The following is an 18848-nucleotide window of genomic DNA, read 5'->3' as shown; positions in this document are numbered from 1 at the left end:
ACACAAGGACCTAATCTTCAAGGTGTGTTGTAGCGTATTTTGTGCCACAATAATGTTATTGTATTGTATGTCACAGCCTCCGTGAATAGAGGAGGAATTGTATTTCAATAACGTCGGATCCAGTTTGACACAGCAATCTAGAACCACACTACAGAGCTCTGGCGGTTGACTAGAATTTTACTTCGGCGAAAAGGACAGCTGAGCACCATTGAAGAAAGTGTAATCCCGCAATTCCACAGCACACTTGCTCTCTATGCGCGTCTCTAGGCTTGTCGAACCATAGGCTACTATGTGCTCAGATTACTGAGCGAGTTTACATGGCAGAAATTGTCAGGGTGACTTTATGGCGGGGTTCTTTATTGGCAATCAGAATCTTTAGTTTCTGCAAAACAATGAATTAGGAAAAGCGCGGAAACAAACCACAAGTAACCCTTATTTAGTGCGTTACTGCTAAAGGTTACATTATAGTCTCATGAGTACAGGTGGCCATTACCATTATCATCAACACATTGCCTGTACACACTGTGTAGCTGAGGCGTATCGCATATCCCTCCAATTAACTTGGTCCCCTATCAGCTGCATCCCCTTGACGTCCGCAAATATCCTTATCCCTTCCGCCGATCTGATGTTCGGCTGTCCGCTGCGCTTGCGTACCATTGGAATCTAATTTCTTACCCTTAGAGACCATCGGTTACCTCTTCTTCGCGTTACATGTTGTACCCAAGCGCATTCATTCTTCAGTTCAACCAGAATGCCATTAACTGATTTGTCGCCTTACAGAGTCCGCACGCATTTTGTTTCTTAAAAAGACTCCGAAACTGTACCTGGGGCAATATCTTAACGCAAGAAATTCATAGAGGTAGTATTGGAGCCAAACTGACTGGGTGGAGCGTAATTCTTAAGTGCTTCAGGTAACCTCTCGAAGACTTTCCGCGCAATCCATTCGGGATGATGTCCTCGCAACTTTCTGAGTGCAGCCACTCATTGTACGCTCTCAAGTGACGCGGCTTCTCTTTTTCATTTCTTCTGGCACGCCAGCGTGCTCCGAGTTGAGGGGGGGGAAGGGGGGGTGAGGCGGAGCTTGATGTTTGTTCAGCGGTATGCTTGGTGCTAATTATGACAGCTTAAGCACTTGTGCGCTGCGCAGAGGATCGATGTGATGCACATTGCTCTTGCGCATTTTCCAGTTTCAGTAAATAGGTTTTCTTGGCTCTATAGCTTTACACCTGTCATCTGTTGTTCCATGCGTTGCCCTCAAGTTAATAAGAGCTCTTTTCGTTAGCCTAAGGATTATTTATATCTAACGTTATGCATATAAGGAAGTAAATACAGATATGATGGACCAGCCCGAAAAAAAAAGCGTTTGTCTTGCCACTGCGACCACGGTGTAAAATTTTCTGCTTTTTTGGGCAGCGTAGCATAGAACCGGCTTGTGGTCTACCAACAGTTTGAATAACACCCCTGTCGCACAGAAATTTTGGAGGCTCCCGAGCCGATAGCATCTCGACTTAGGTGTCTGAACACTTCATGTTCAGTTTCAATGACCACTGAGTCAGTAGACTACCTAGTCAACGGAGCAGTTCGGAATTTCATCGAGATATGGAAGACTTTCGAGCGGTGTTAACATGCACTCTCGGACATGGAGCGCTCGTAGCAACTCACTGGGGAATGTAATTATAGCAGAATAATCCCTTCAGTATTATAGAACATATATTTTAAGAAATACTGCCCCTGCTACGATGGACGGCAGCAAGCGGTATACCCCTAAAGTCAGCGGTACAAAGACCAACACCACTTCCTGAAACGTTAATGGATACTGTTCAGCTGTTCCAAAGCAATGGTATTCATTTTAACACTGACTATGAATCCTTTGCCGAATAATGCTTTCGCTAATAATATTTCTGCTATAAAAATTGCAGGCTGCTTTCTAGCACGCACGCAAAATTATTCAGGGAGACAGTGGTGCCACAACACTTCAGTGGCACACGATGAAATCCCTCAATGGTGATGGAGAATTACAAGCATAGGGATCCGAAGCGTTCCACTGGTTACTTTTGCGCACGTGATTTAAGGCAAATATTTTATTGATGATCGCGGTACCTAGATATATATCTGTGACGACTGTGGGAAGCCATTAGGAAGGTTTCTCGGTGGCAGCGGGATCGTCCGAATATCTGCAGCGAAGCCACCTTATTTAGCACACCAATGAATCGAATACTCCGTCGTACGTATACAGGATGACACTGGTGGTCGCACTGGCTTCGACGATTCTCCTGACGAGCGCACTGACGTCGGGCCTGCGAGCTGCATTCGAGTTCCTCCGGAACATTTGGGACATGCTTCCATGGGGCGTCCTCTTGATTCTCGGTGCGACGTACGTCGCGTCGGAGCTGGTGCAGGTACGCTGCGCTCTGCGCGTAACGGTCGCAGTGGAGGGAGCGACATTTTGGAGGATTTATTCGCGCGTAATTGAACCTGCGCGAGCAAGGTTGTTTCATAAGAGAGTGGTAGCTCACCCTCTATGGTGGTACAAACTTCTAAGATCAAGAAATAAGGGGTCAAACTACCGCAAAGCTGGAATCAAAGATGACGCAACTGGGATAATATTTGGAGCTGAATCCGATTTGGTTCAGAACTGTTTCTTTGGCAGCCCTCAGACTTGCTTCACCATCCATCCCAGTGGCTGGCGTGATATACTGTGTTATGTTGACAGAGCCAGCTTGGTGTACCTCATGAAAACTTAATGACAACAATGAACAAAACTTCTACAAGAAGAAAAGAAGCTTCCCTTGCACGCTCGCTGACTATTGATGTAGATATGTGGTAAGCGTTGGGTACTTGCGGCATTTTACTCTGTTCTCCAGCTATGCAGCTGTTCACTGGGTCGTGTTCACTAATGAATGCCGACTTATCTTAGCACCAAGGGCTCTTCATTGGTAGTAATAAGTGGGGGTGCTGATAGTGGCAATAATTCACACTTCATCCGCTGATTTCCGTTCTTTAAGAGGGACTGAAGACAATAGGTTGAGCCTTAGAGCTGTACTCAGTAAAGAGATAGGCGAAATTGTATTTGGGAACCCGCGACAAGATGGCCCCTGTTTTACAAAACAAGATTTGCGCATAGACAGCGGTACAAAAATATAAGCTGTTTCCGGTATAAAAAGTGCCATTCTCTTTACAAGGGCATACATATAAAAAAATCTTTATTTCAACCTTCCTTTGCACGCAGGTGCACTCCATCCTGATCGAGGCGTTCAATATGGTGCCCGTGTCATTTTGGGAGGAACAATCCGCGCTAGAGGCGCAGACCCTCCTGGCTTTTGCCGCGTCAGTCTTGGCAGAGGCAATGGACAAACAAGTGCTGGTCGATATAATGATACCCGTGGTCGCTCACATTGTGAGTGCACATCGTCACGTCTCATTTTGATGAAAATACAGAGGCGACAAAAATAACTAAGAGCGAGGTGGTTACGCTCTCTGCTGATCATTTTCTTTTCGTCGGGATTGTAAAACGGCAGCAAAGGAAAACACTGGATAGAGTCGTTATTTTATCGCGGGAAAATATGGAGAGTATTTGCTTTTCAACTTAGGTACAACTGCATTGTCAGGAATTTCAAACAGCAAAGCTGGGAAGCCCCATGCTATTAGTAGCTTTCGTCCCTTTAAACATGAGCCCATGCACGAGTGGCGTCAAAGCTGATTTTAAGCCGGCATTTGCAGTTCGTCAGCTACTTCCAGCGCATGTACAAAACAGGTCCCAGGTTGACTAACAATAATGTTATTAATACTCTGGGGTTTTCTACAAATGCAACTCTACCGCCAGTGATCTTACCAATCATGCGAACCTTGCAGACGAGCATCTTTTATCTGCCAGTTGCTGTGCAAAAATAGGCGAACGTATTTTTCATAAAGCAGCGCCATAGCCTAAAGTTTACGCAGCTGTTGGGATGCATTTCTGCTGGTATCCGCATACTGATGCGGCTAATTTGATCCCTGATCATCAGCCTTTTGCAATCATCCGCTTCTAGCAGCACAACGAGCGTAAGAAATTGATTAGCTTTTAAGTCTGTGATGCTACCGTCAGGGAGAGTGGGCTCGGCTCAGCGATGTCTAAGCTTAGGGACTGTATGGTATGCATCGTCTGTATTAGCTAGCCCCTCTTTTATCAGCTTAGTTCTTTAATTCGCTTCCCATTGCGCGTCATTCCAAATACGCATACAAGCAATCCACCGTAGACGACTACGTCTCTCATCATCGGTAACAAGCGATTATATTACGTTCGTTGATCATATAAATACATCACGAAAAGAAAGTATTCTGTCAGTCACTTTCACCCTGCTTTGAGCGATACAGCCTAGCTATTCTTTGCGCTATGGCGCGGTTGAATGACCACTTCCGCTGCCTGCTTCACTCACTGTATTCCTATTTCGCGCCTTCTCCCGTGCAGTCCAAGATGAAGCAAATGTACCTCTCCTACTACGCAATCCCGGTGGTCGTGGGCGCCTCTAGCAACGTCATCATGCCTTCGTCGGTGCCCATGGCCCTCCTGCACGGTCTGTCCCGGGTGACATTCTGGAAGCTGGTGGGTGCCACCACCTTTGCTTACATTTCGGTATTATTTGAGATTGATGAACTGGCAGGAGTTTGGCTTGAATGAGAAAGCTAAATGAAGCTACTGTCTTGTCCTCCACCATATGTGAGCAGACTGTGTCGATGATGACATGATGTCGTCGATGACAACATGGCCACTTGGGTCGCGCTGATGGTGTACCAGATGGTGTACCAGGCAAAATTAAACGACGATCAAATAGCGCAGATAGCAGCAGACATAGAGGAAGCAATAGAGAAAAGCCCCATGAAAGACTGGGATTATGAACAGGTAGAACTACTCATAAGGAATAAAATTCAGGAGGTTAAAGTTGCAAACCGCTGGAATGGAAAGAGGAAGCCACGGAGCTGGTGGAATAAGGAAATCAGGGAAGCTATTGAACAACGACGGGCTGCTTCAAGGGAACACCGAATGGCAAAGAAAGCACAGGCTTCTCAGGAGAAAATCGACCAAAAATGGGAATCATATCGACAAAAGCAACTTCAAGTGCAGGCCCTCATCCAAAGTAAAATAAGACAGTCCACCGATCGCTGGATGGCTGATATACACGATGCCTCTAGAGGCGGAGCAAGAAAATTCTGGAACCATATAAGCTGGCTAGGGAAGAAGAATCAAAGAAAGCAAGATCGGATTCAAGATAACGAGGGAAATTGTTTAAAGGGAGACAACGCAGTGAACTACATTACATCAGTTATAGCCGAGTCCTTTAAGAACGACGATAGGGTAATCTCCGCAAATCAGGAAGCAACACAAGGTAGCAGAATACAAAGCACCTTAGAACTGACCAATCTAAACTGGAAAAAGGCAGAACAAAATATTCCTAAAAGCACATCTACAGGAATAGATGGAATTCCGATCAAGCTGATTAATGAACTCGGTCCAAAAGGTAAGGAAACGTTGTTAAAAGCTTTGGAAACAGTCATAGCGAATAAGCAAATTCCGGACAGCTGGCGGCAGAGTAAAATGAATTTGATTTATAAAGGGAAAGGAGAAAGGATGCACATAAAATCCTACAAGCCGATTACCATAACATCTGTAATGTACAAGTTAGCCATGCAGGCGGTGAAATTAAAGGTGCAAGCAAGGGTTGAAAGTAACAAGATACTCGGAGAACTTCAGAACGGCTTTAGAAATGGTAGGCGCTTAGATGATTGCCTGTTCGTGCTTACCCAATGCATCGAAATATCTAGAGTGGAAAATAGACCTTTGTATTTGGCCTTCCTGGACATAAACGGGGCGTACGACAACGTAAGCAGAGAACTCCTGTGGAACATATTAAAAGAAGAAGGTAGCGGTTATGAGATAATAGAGTTCCTACAGGAAATATACCGGGATAACAAAGTAGAAATTACGTGGGAAGGGATAAGAAGTACGGAGGATGTCAAAGTATGCAAAGGATTAAGACAAGGCTGTCCTCTATCACCGGTGCTGTTCATGCTTTATATGATAAACCTGGAACGGAGGATACAAGACAGTAACCTAGGTTTTAACCTGTCATACAGATTAGGTGGAAAGGCGGTAGAGCAGCGCCTCCCCGGTTTGATGTATGCAGACGATATTGTGCTGCTAGCTGAGAGTCTGGAAGAATTGCAAACTCTAGTTAAGTATTGCGGAGACGAAGGGGACGCTCTAGGCTTCAGTTTCAGCGCAGTTAAGTCGGGTCTGATGATTTTCAACGGCTCAACTGATCAGGGTCTTAAAATTCAAGGCCTTGAAATACCTAGAGTAGCAGAATATAAATATTTGGGGGTATGGATAAACGAAGGATTGGCATACATTGGAAAGCATGAGCAATCACTTAAGGCCAAAGGGCGAAGGAATGCCGGGATAATGAAGCATAAGGCATTGTGGGGATACAATAGGTATGAGGTATTGAGGGGTATTTGGAAAGGAATTATGGTGCCCGGACTTACTTTCGGAAATGCGGTTTGGTGCCTAAAATCAGAGGTACAGTGGACATTAGAAACAAATCAGAGATTCGTTGGACGATTAGCACTAGGTGCCCACGGCAAAACTACAAATGAGGCGGTACAGGGAAATATGGGCTGGGCATCTTTCGAAGTACGGGAAGCTCAGAGTAAAATATTATATGAAGAACGCCTGAGGAAATTGGACAGTAACAGATGGGCAGCTAAGGTATTTAAATACCTGTACCTAAAAAGCGTTGACAAAAATGGAGGATAAGAACTAGGAAACTAACTAGTAAGTATGCTAGTAACAAGGACGGAGAAATAAAGAGCATTAAGCAACAGGTGAAAAACACAGAAGGTAAAAATTGGATAAATTCGATGGAAAAAAAAAACTGTGGAATTATACCGAAAGTGGAAAATGCAGATCAGGAAAGAAGATTTCTTTGATAACTCAAGAGGCAGTGCCCTACTTTTTGAAGCTAGATCAGGGTGCCTTAGAACACGCAGCTACAAAAAGAAGTTTAACAATGGAGATGACGCATGCGCTGTATGTGGAAACTCCAGTGAAACAATTGACCATATTATACTCGAATGCAATGGTATCCATCCGGAAGTTGATGCAGGCGCAGTCACTGTTCCTGAAGCTCTGGGGTTTAGAGATAACAGTGGCCGGGTGAATAAACCGGCGGTGGAAACTGGCAAAAAACGGCTGGAAGATTGGTGGCTTAAAAGCAGAGAAGTGACATAATGTTAGTAATGTAGGAGCAAAATTTAATAAATAGAATGATGGTTTAGTTAACCATTCTGAATCAATAATTAAGATATATGGAGAAAAATGAGCATGATAGCTACTGCTACCACCCCGTTTCAAAGGGGACGCTCCTATATTCCATCCATCCATCCATCCAGGTCGACGGTTCCCCAGCTTTTGCAGGTTACAGTGCAGTCGGCTGCACAGCCGATATGCCTGCATAAATGCGTTGTGATAACCTGGTATGCCATGATAGTGATCCAATTGGACATGTCGCAAACGACGACATCGGCAGAGTACCGCACCAAGGAGAGTAAACATTGACGGTAGCAAAAACAACCATAGAAATATGGCATGCAGCTTTGAAATTTTCATTATGTGGTGATTATAAGATTCGATGCGGGGAAGCTCGAATCGCGCCTCGAATTAACCATATTACTGACTTTCGCTCACAATCTTACCGTGTGCCTAACCCTGCCCTTTTATATTCTTTTCGCCGCTTTCTCCGCCTACGAAACGGCAGCGTTGAAATGGACAGGGGATAATTTGAGTTGGTTACTGTCTACGAGAAGGCTGTAGGTGTTCATGGAGCCCCCTTTGAGGTTCTTCCAGCTGGCTGTCAATTGTGTAAGCCACTTTGCAATCACCTTCATTGCTAGCCTTACTCTCCCTGTTAGACAAGGAGAGCAAGTTGGTTTTAGCAAGCCTGCAAACATGCCACTCGCTCGCTCAGTTAACTGCCACGGATGAACACGTTCAGTGACCGGCACATGGCTGCCGTTAGTCCCTTTCCCCCTAGTTACATCTAGATATCTGCGACTTTATTTACACCCGGATTTGAAGCCACCGCACTTATGAAAGAACTGCCCGGCCTTAACGCCATGCCACCAGAAGCTAATGAGGGAACCATTCAGTGTTGAAATGCTTGTGTGCAGATAGAGTTGAAAGTGATTTGGTTGTCGGCCGCACGCAGTGATCAACACGAAATGGCTGCAGCTTAGCTCAGCTACCATGATTATTGTGGCGTAGCCAGAAATATTTTTCGGATTAATTATATGCCGATGACCCAAACGTTTGGTGAAAACAAGGCCGAAAAGAGGCGAAGAGGGTGAGGGGCGGTATACAGAAAGTTTGCGGGGTTGGGGGTTGACACCGAAGCACTTAACCCCTGGATACACCCCACCTTGGTCATGCAAGCGAAAGTTTTTGTATTACCTGGTTAAGCATTGATTTAGTTTTGATGTTGTCATTAGGCCCGGCTAGGCACGCATTGTTATTTGTCTTTAACTTCCCGTTCAGCCAGGCGAAATTCGTGTTCATCTGTTTCAGCTGCCCATTTTACGCGTTTACGCCCTCTATCGATAGTTACTTCCCGTCGCAAGGTTGGCACTGGCGACCGGATAACAAGGTTCGGCCGACATCAGCGAGTACCCACTCTCGAGAACATCGGCTCCGGCCGATTTGCTTCGTCCATTGCTAGGCACTGGGAAGGCAGTGTATAGACGGTGTGCCTGTTATTAGGCATGCGAAGACAGCATCAAGACGGTGGCTATGCCGCAGCACGGCTGCACCAGCGTCTAGTCATGTGGTATGGACATAGAGAAATTATTGGGTAAAGAGCGGACACTTCCCTAGGGCCTAGTAGCCCAACTGACTGACATCCGCTTTCGGTTAAAGGCGCGCAGTTTGAATGCCCAAATGCGCTGCCTTACTGCAGTGCCCAGTTGGCGCATTATTTGTGTTCTGTACAGTGTGGTATTGTTTTTCTATTTATTTTCAGCATTTAAATATAAAATCAGGTTACAATTACTACTAACTGGCCATCAACGCAGCTGCTTCCAAACATTTGCCAAACAGCAGTATTGCAGAAAAGATGTCAGGTGCTCTGTGAAATGAACATTTATTTTGCTTCATACAAAAACAAAACCCGTACATATATGTCACAATTTGGTCCATAAAAGTAACCAGGAAGAGAGACAAAACGTAGGATACATCATATGACGCGTACATTACTAAAATGTGACGAAATCATTACTCAACGCAAGAAACAATGCATAGGTAGACAAATGCAGCATGACATGCAGATATACAAAGTATGGCAGACGATTCGTAAGAAAATAGACATACGTTGCATCGCTCACAATACACTCGCGGCTCCCTCAGAGTACCCTGTATTTTATCTTAAGCACAAATTTCAAGTAAATACGATACAAGTTGCGGTGGGTGCCACATTGCTTTGAGCTTAAATGCGCACTCCTTCCCCACACCATCATGTGCATTTCAGTAAGACCTTGGTAGCGAAATTCCAGCAGGTGGTCACGTCTTTCTTCCTCAGCTATACCTTTTTCAGAAAGTTTGAAGAGTTAAGCTAGAAAACATTCAGACTCGTGTTACAAAATGTTTTGGATTCATTTTACGATGAAAATATAACTAGCACTCGGTAAATTCATAGCCACGATGCACAATAATTTCAATATAAACATGGTCCCTCTATTACGCATGCGTTATAGCCTGGGTAAACGATATTAACCAACCAAGCTTAGCTTGCAATGTTATCACATAGTCAATTTGTTAGAGTATGAAAATACGCACTGATCTTAATATTTCAGGAAACCTTACGGACATTTATTTCTTGCCTATAAACACATGTTTTGGGTTGATCAACAATTATATCGTTGTAGAAATACCTGATGTGCACGTCAGTCACGGGAAATGACAAGCCAAAAGTGAAAGCTCAAACCTATTGACTCGTGGGATGCGGAAGATTGGTCCGGACCTCTTGCACGTATGCTCCGATTGTTTCACCAGCGCACACAGCAGAGTGTGCCGCACACGGACATCAGCTAGAAAATTTACGATAGAAGTATTTGTCATCGTGATACACCTTTTATCGAAACTGTATAAACAGATTAAACAAGAGAAAGCCGTAAAAGAATGAAATTACGAACATGGTCAGCACGATTTATCAAACCTCGCGTGCGTACCCACGTAAAATACACATATCAGCCTACACGGCGAAGATCCTTAACAGTAATGTTAATGTTTGGTTTTAAAAGCTGCATTGACAGCCGACTACGTGTTTCATTCGACAAAACATCTGATAAATGAGCGGCAACAACACAGGGGCTACCAGGCTGAAGTTCATGGTGTGCATGTTTTCAGACACGGACAGAACGGAATTACCGGCGCATCACTTCTTTAGTATCAAGCTGTTTAGAAACAATTCGCCGTTTCCCTTTGTATGGCCTTTTAAAGCGTATTCCCTTGATGCTCGTGTGCAATGCGGATTTTTAGTTGCAGATGAGTCTTCGGCATAAAAGTTTATGGTTATTCAGCTTTTTGCATATTACCTTTTTTTTCTACCGTCTTAACAAAAACAGTCCCGTACGTACTACGCGAGAACGCTCGTCTTTAACTCATTAGCCTCCTATTTCGATGCTCAGATTTCACCCGGCCAACACGTATCATCTAAAAGAGATTGTGCATTAGTGAATGCCATAAAAACACCCCAACACGCAAAACTCGACGCAAAACCATGCAAAACTAACCGTTAGGCGAACCAAGCAAACAGCGTCAGGCCTGAGTTCGCTCTTATCTAACTGCGCACCAACCAGCGAGCCCTTGTTGCGCCATAACTGAGCACATAGACATCCCCTTCACAACCGCGCCAGTCAGAGTGCTAAGCTGAACTGCTTCAAAGGCAGCGTGTTTTTGCAAGCAGAAGCCATTTCTCACCTTGCCTTTGATGGAAGCTGCCGGAGTGTCGCGAACTGGTCCGGGGTGCCACGAACTGGCTGGCCATGACGTGTGCACCGGCGCCTGTTCACGAGCTGCGCAATTCAAGGAACCGGCCGGCGTGGTCAGCCTAAACTGCTTGAAATGCAGCGGTTTTTCGGCACAATAACGTTTCTCATCATGCCGTCCCGACAAACTGCAGTAGTTCCGCTTAGAAGGCCAATAAATTTTTAAAAATACGCAGTCCGTCCTCACGAGCAAACACGCAGCCCGAGCAGACGGCCCTGCCCTTCCAGAATCTGCTTTGGTATGTGCATGCAGCACCCATGTTTCTCTATGGGCACCAGTGTGCGCGCTGCGCACACGACCAGTGCTGGTAGCACCATCCATATCGTGATGCTGAACTAACGTTATCAGTCATGCTTCTTTCCTGGGGCCAGATTTCGCCAAGTGTCCGTTCTATACCCAATCATTTCTCTACGATATGGGCGCGGCAAAGCTGTGCTCAAGCGAATCCTCCTACACTAGTATAAGAGGTGCTGCTCAACGCGGCGACTGAGGCGATAGCGAGTCACGTGGTAGGGCCAGTAGGGCCGCGGTGGCCGTGGCAACGACGCAGCGCGCGGCTGCAGCTGAGACTAGTCACTTGGTGCGTAACGTGGTTACGCAGCTCCACTCCCCCTTTTCAGGGTTATTTGTGCAGACACGGCGAAATCGGCACCGCTAGGACAGTAAAGCCTTCGCTTTTATATACTGCTGCATTCGTGCTCTAGGGCGCTAATATGACTCCGGTCGCACAGGAACCGTATTTCGTTTACGTGCCATATGCGCATTGTTTCCTTTCTGTGCTGCTTCACTTTCTGCGAACGAAAAGGTTATTTAACCGTGCATTGAATTATTACGGGAAACGAAAAAGATACACAAATTCAACTAAAAATGCCAATCATGCACAATTTTAGAGGTTACCGTCGGTACGTATTTCAGAACACAATTCAGGTAGCATGCAAATTAATTCAAGCTGCTCTGAACTAAAGGATGTTCCAGTGGAAATGGAAATATCGATAATCCTACTGGTTTGTGCAACGGACGCTGACAATATGCAAGCGCAGAAAATGACGACGAGATGTTCTTCCTTTGCTTCTACGTGAAACTTCCTTGCGTTTTACGAGAAGTTTATTCAAACTCTGTGCGAGTACTCTGCTTTTAACTCCTTTACCATCTTTATTGCGGGCTGGTACTTGCCAGCAAAGTCATCCTTGCTTTCACTAAACACCCTCAATTTTTTTCTCATCTGTGTTCTTTCTCCACCTAGTTCTTGCTGGGGCTTTTCTCCAAGATCGTCATGATGAGTACAGTGATCGTGACCGTGAACGTGATGGACAGGATGGGCTTCCTACTCAGTGACGTCTCCCAGAAATGAGCCACCTCGCTGCCAACGGATCGTGAAGCCGCAATGACATGTTGCGTTTTTTTTTTTGGTTCAATTTCCAAACTAGCTATCATAGATGCATCCGGTTTTGTAGGATATAATTTCTTCTTTACGCTTATAATTTATCAAAGAGACGGCTTCTTTCACGACTCTCTATTTTCTTCCCACCAAGCATTGTTAAGGACATTCATTATGCGACGTATGAACTGGTACCAAAAGTATGCCTCTCGTGCGTTCACCCATCAAGGTTCAACGCGGCGAAGCACCGATGCGATATGTACAATATTTCACATGTCGGACACTCTCACAACGCAAGATATGTTCCCCCGGACGTATGGTGCACTTCTACAACTATTATCGTCGCAATGCAGCTGGATAACGAGCGCGCGCCTCGCATTGCATGTTTCTATGTAGTGAGCAGTGTGCTATTTTGGCTGGTGACAGCGATTTATTGTACGAGGTTCAGTGATGTTTAGGTTGAAAAGTTAGTCGCTTGAAAAATGCACACGTATTCGTGTCGAAGGCGCCTTGCTGGAAACAGTGTTACCTTATACCTCCACACATTCCCCAAAAAGGCGCAATAAACGAAGGCGTATGCGCAAATAGAAATCAGCTTTCGCGTGGCTTTAACTATCATCTGGTCTGTTCTCTTCAGGCGCTTGGTAAGCTTCTTAACAACGGCCTAGTCTCCGCAGAAGCGGTGGCAGAAGTCGTCGCCGAGGCAGCCACTTCAATGTCCCCTCCTTGTTAAGGGGAGATAGGTTGGCTCTACATTTAAAAGAGCGGCGAGTCACGTGTTAAGTCACATGGCCACAACTGGCGAGGCAGGACTCAACGCAGCGGCAGGCAGGTAGGTCACCGCCGCCTGCGGCGGAGGTTATCCTGCCACCGAATTTTTGTCTGTTGTAGGCCGTCATTGCACCCGCCACCGCTTCGGTGGTGGACGACTGCTGTTGTGCGGCGCGCGTCTTTCTCTCCGTCTTCCTTTTCTTTCTACTCTATTTTCTCTTCTGTCTGCACGAGGCAGCGGAGGTGGCTCAGCTACAGAGCCAGTAGCAGGCCTGTGCATTTTCTTTTCCTTCTTCCTACAGCCACAACAACAACAGTATTTGTAACGTTTCACATAATATGACGCCAAGACACCCCTAGTGCTTCTGCGGCCTGAAAGTAAAATTCTCCTTGACGGAGCATGGCGTAGTGGAGTTTATCGCTCCAAAATTGTGTACACGTACCACAAGGCAGCCAGCGCATGGGGTTCGATTTGGGCACCACTGCCACCAACACGTGTCGGCCGCGAATGTCGCCTGTCCACGGGCGTTACTGATCATCCGATTCGCTCACTTTCACTGTTGCACGGCATTGACGTGCTGTGTGATCAATGAAAAGATGCAAGCCATTGTGTCGTGTCATTGATCAAAGCACGTCAACGCATGGAGAGTTCTAACAGGCAACAGAGCTTTTTACTTCGAAATTTGAACAAACATTGTGTGAAATAAACGCGTTTTTAGTTTCGTATTTCCTTTCAAATTTGGGATTGTTCAAGGTAATCAATTAATAAACTTATAGGTTTATGTAATCTGGAAACACCATGTGCGTCACATTCCTTTCAACTAGCTCGGTTTTTACAAAGATTTAACTGACTGCTATAATCTACGTAAGGACACATTCCTCTTTTCATTGCTCTAGAGTATATAGGTCACGTGCAACGCTTGTCTTCCGGGTAATCTTATGTGTACGCAGGCTCCAAGAAATACGCAAAAACGAATTTTTTTTTCACGAATTTTAAGAATGTTCATGAAAACAGGGCGTATTCTCCGGATGACTCGATGACTCGTTTTAAACATAATTTCGCACAATTTGCTCCTTGTGAAACGAGTCTCTCCTGGAAGCCATTATGCAAATATTTTTAAATATCCGCTATAATATGCCGTTAGTGCATGGCAGTTCAAGTACCAGAGAGAGTAAATGGCGTATCCCCTACATACACCCTGAAGGAGCTTATTTTTACTGCATGTTAAATTAGTGTTTTATTTACTTCCTGTTTTAAGGGAGGTATTTGCGTGTAAAAGGGAGCAAAATCAGCACTCCCGTCCACATTGCAATTTTTAGGTCACCATAGTAATATGCTTCGACCAAGATAGTCGGTGGTCAGTAATTATTACTCCCAAGAATCTGTGCCCGGAGACGTGCCGTTTTACGACTCCATGAAGAGTAATCTGGTAGCGGCTGACACATTTTTCCCGTAAATGCGATCGCTGCACACTTTTCTGCCGCTAAAAATAAACCTTGACGCCGTAAGTACATCGATGTCGATGACACAGCTCGTTGCAATCTCGCACGTAGTTGTGGGCAGGACTCTCTCGTATCACTGACTATCATCTATCCCTATCCCGCAGAATCTCGAGCGTACATGTCGTGAAAGTTTTTTACTGGCGTCTTAAATTTTTTCTTGTTGGATGAATTTTTACATGGCAGGACTCGTCTAGTTCCAGTTCGAGCCCAATTCATCAACAGCCTTGTAGTCAGGCTTTTTTGCAATAATAGTCTTACAAAGGTGAAACCAGCTTTACAGGCATAACAAGGCTAGAGTATATATTATGCGAAAAGGAAATGTAACTCAAGGTAGATGCGCAAAGATCCATAGAGAAAATTGCTTTTATATACGGATAACGAGAACTACTAAGTTTAAAACCAAAAACATAGCTAGTTATTATTGTCAGTAATCATAAACAAGTATTGGTACTTCGTTCCTTTTGCACGGCAACGTATTTGCGAGCAGTATATGTAGGGCTTATTTAAGGCTGAATTTGGGCTATTAGAGCTACAGATGGAGTATTTGTTCACCATTTTTAAAAGTATAAAACTACTCAGATGTGATAATTCCAAAGCATGCACACGACCGTAAATGCCACAGGATCCTCCTCGCATTGCACTCTACAACGCCAGCATGGCCGCCACTCCTATGTATATGCAAAAACTCATACGGCGGACTTCACGCACAGAGCTCGTCCCTCGGCGTGTAACACTCTGGTCACATACTGCTTCGAACGAGGCTTCAGAGGTTGCTGTCTCGTTGCCAGCGGCATCAAGACTTACTCGGAGAACGCGCGCACTTCTTCAAAACGTTACACATGACCTGGCGTAGATTCTAGGGGTCGTGTCGCGGCGCGCGGAAGAAACATCACGGCTTACAGAGAGCGAGGAAAAGACTTCCTGCAGATCCAGCCGGTGTGGATGGTCTGCTCTTCAAGTGTGTACTGACTCATGAATGGAAGAACACACAATCACGCGCTTAGAAAGGGCCCTTGGCGCGAGTGCCGGACGATGACCTATACTCCCGCTTCTCTCCTCGCACGCATTCATCAAGGGCTGCATCTCTACCTTCCCACATGTGATCGCTTTCTTCGTACTGCTGCGGACAGAACCGGGAAATTGGCAAGGCACCGACAGGTCTGTTGACCAAAGGGACCGTAAGGCATTCGCTTAAGTGTGTTTCGGAGTGTTAAGCAAACGGCCTATTGTGGCTGCCCGGCTGCACGTGGGGGCTAGAAATACCCATAATTGACAACAGAGTAAATTTGTAGAGAGTTTGAGAGGGCATTTGGAGTGCATCTCAAAGAAAGGCCATCTACAAAATGTCGGCTTAATGCCATGGGGTTGGTGTTAACCCCTTGTACGTCTTGAACCCGCTGGCCTAGCATATCAGTTGAATGGCAGGCGCAAAACGATTGACTAAGACGTCAAAACAAACGCTTATGCTGCAATTAAAAAAAAAAAGCTGTAGTTTAGCTTGTGGTTAAACCTGGAGTTACGGGAGAGCTATCTGCATTACTACGCTTAGGTTCGACATGGCTTTGGCCCATAGTAGTTTACTGTATGGTTTTAGCTGTAGCTATGCCAAAGGGAGCACTTTTGCGATGAGGCGAAAGCCTCTATCGCGCGGTGGTCCGAAGTCTTCCACTACGGGACCTCTTTTTCTGTTTTCACTCCCACCTTTGCGATAACGCAATAGCGTAAGCTACCAGCCAACATATGAAGCCCGTTTTAACCAAGCCGTATGAATGTGCCTGTGTGGCCTAGGGACAACGTGAAGGCCAGGGTTTCGGCAGGTTGATTGTGATATCACCCTCTCGTATGAAAGGAGAGACCTTAGTTAGCAGCTCCTACCAAACGTATTTTAGGGAAGCTCTACGTCCAGTTAGTGCTCGGCCATGTCAGCTGCCAGCTACCGCCTTCTTCTTCTTCTTCTTCTTCTTCTTCTTCTTCTTCTTCTTCTTCTTCTTCTTCTTCTTCTTCTTCTTCTTCTTCTTCTTCTTCTTCTTCTTCTTCTTCTTCTTCTTCTCTTCTTCTTCTTCTTCTTCTTCTTCTTCTTCTTCTTCTTCTTCTTCTTCTTCTTCTTCTTCTTCTCCTTCTTCTCCTTCTTCTTCTCCTTCTCCTTCTTCTTCTTCTCCTTCTCCTTCTTCTTCTTCTTCTTCTAAATTCTTCTTCTTCTTCTTCTTCTTCTTCTTCTTCTAAATTCTTCTTCTTCTTCTTCTAAATTCTTCTTCTTCTTTCGCACAGGCATGGCGAAATGGCGAGACTGTGGCCAATGTAGCTCTCGCTACAAAAACGCCTCATCCAAGAAGCATCTGCCGCCGCATTGTTGAGCTGTATCCAGCTATAGCGAATTCAGTATTTCATTCGCTGACTGTATCTTCCGCAAAGCAGATTCCGCGTGACAATGTGGGTGGGCTCTCTGCTGGCACTCACGGCTCCCGAAGCGGCCCCAGGCTTTTTTGTCATCGAGCCAGTTGACGCCGACAAGGCGGAAGAGTACACGGCGGGAAGGAGACGGCCTATGAGGTACGCTGGACACAAGGGAAAGTGCCCACATAGGCGACTGCGTTGGCCTGCGCGGCGGGCGTTCACGATTATACTTATGCGCATCAAGCGATCGTGGTCGCTGGTTCGTTCTACGACTAGCGATGCGGCTTGTAATGCGATCGATGCACGATCACTTCTGAACTGTAACAGAACTTAAAGTCAGAGACAAACAGTATTTTATTTCAGTGCGAAATTAATCACTGACCATAGTAGAAACTTCACATGACGTGTAAGCTTTCCGTTGCCACTTGCGGTAAGCGGGGTTAAGCAATTACTGACAATTACGGGCGCGGGTAGCGAGCTCATATACACACTTTATTATTAATTTTACTATGTCTCTAACCTGCCCCTTCACCCTACCATGGCTTTCTTTGATTTCCTCTTAGCGTCTACTGTTTGTGTCATTCATTCCGCAAGCCCCGGGTCCCACGCTCTCGCACAAATATTTTCCTTCCTTTTTTTGTACAAACTCTTGCTTCTACTACTTTACAATGAACTGTTTCGTTCTGTTTCGTTCTGCTGTTACCGTTTGTAATGTTTAATATTGTATTATTCACTTGTAATGATTTTTTTTTCCTCTTTTGTTTTAGCGATTTGTTGCGTTCTGTTCATGTTTCACATTTTTCAGTGTTTTTATGTACTTTCCCACTCCCCTCTGTAATGCTTTGCCCTGAGGGTATAATAAATAAATAAATAAAAAATAAACTCAGCCACTTATTTCTCCAAAGTGCTCTAAACACTAATAATGTGCGGCAGTGTTCTATGGCCTGTTGATTCATGGTAAAATTAAAAGGCTTCTTAAAAAAACAGATCTAAAACACTTATTAAAATAATAATGCACTCGGATTTAGGCTTTTTGTTAAACTAGGATGTCACACGTCCAACTAACCATATATTTTATTTTTTTAGGCAAGATTTTGGCAGGTTGGCTGAATCTTATTACCATGCTGCCCGGGTTCGAACTCGACCTCGGCGGCTGCGTTTCGATGGAGGCGAAACGAAGAGGCGTCCGTGTGCTGTGCGATGTCAGCGCACGTTAAAGATCCCCAGGTGGTCGAAATTTTCGGAGTCCTCCACTACGGCGTCTCTCATAGCCTCAGTAGCTTTGGGACGTTAAACCCCACAAACCAAACCAAACCAGACCCTGAATCCAAATGTATTGCAGCTTCCTGCAAGAAACAACCAAAACGAACAAAAATGATCACAATTACAACTATTAACTGCTCGTGATACATTTCTTCAATAAATACCACGTTTACTAGCCAGAACACTCTACGAAGACGGAAAAGCCTCTGCCAGTGATAATCGATAAACATTCCACAAGAGTGCAATAATTTCGCAGAAAACAAAAAGTTACTACATCATCATCGGCAGGCAAGAAAGAAATACCTCGCCAAAGAACACAGGAATACATGTTGTTACATGGCGCGACCTATGAAATTTCATCGCGTGCACAGGGCAACTCACATTGCCATTCTCGTGGCTTATATGCGTGTTTCATAAATAGCTGCAGTGAACCTTCTTGTGCAACTTGGGCAAAATAGAGCGCTA

General features: G+C 45.1%; 1 protein-coding gene across 1 annotated transcript in view; it reads left to right on the top strand.

The window, feature by feature from the left end:
• The window catches only part of LOC146196433 (uncharacterized), a 72721-nt gene extending 60296 nt beyond the window's left edge, over positions 1-12425 (top strand). The window contains exons 9-12 of the mRNA XM_084597013.1: positions 2237-2399; positions 3230-3397; positions 4448-4582; positions 12318-12425. Of these exons, the coding sequence (XP_084453139.1) occupies positions 2237-2399; positions 3230-3397; positions 4448-4582; positions 12318-12425 (574 nt within the window). The remainder of the gene's footprint in view (positions 1-2236; positions 2400-3229; positions 3398-4447; positions 4583-12317) is intronic.
• The last annotated feature ends 6423 nt before the right edge of the window (positions 12426-18848 follow it).

This window comes from Amblyomma maculatum, chromosome 3, assembly GCF_055883805.1.
Source record: "Amblyomma maculatum isolate TAMU_Amacu chromosome 3, ASM5588380v1, whole genome shotgun sequence".
Classification (NCBI taxonomy): domain Eukaryota; kingdom Metazoa; phylum Arthropoda; class Arachnida; order Ixodida; family Ixodidae; genus Amblyomma; species Amblyomma maculatum.
This window is presented reverse-complemented; position numbering and strand designations above follow the sequence as displayed.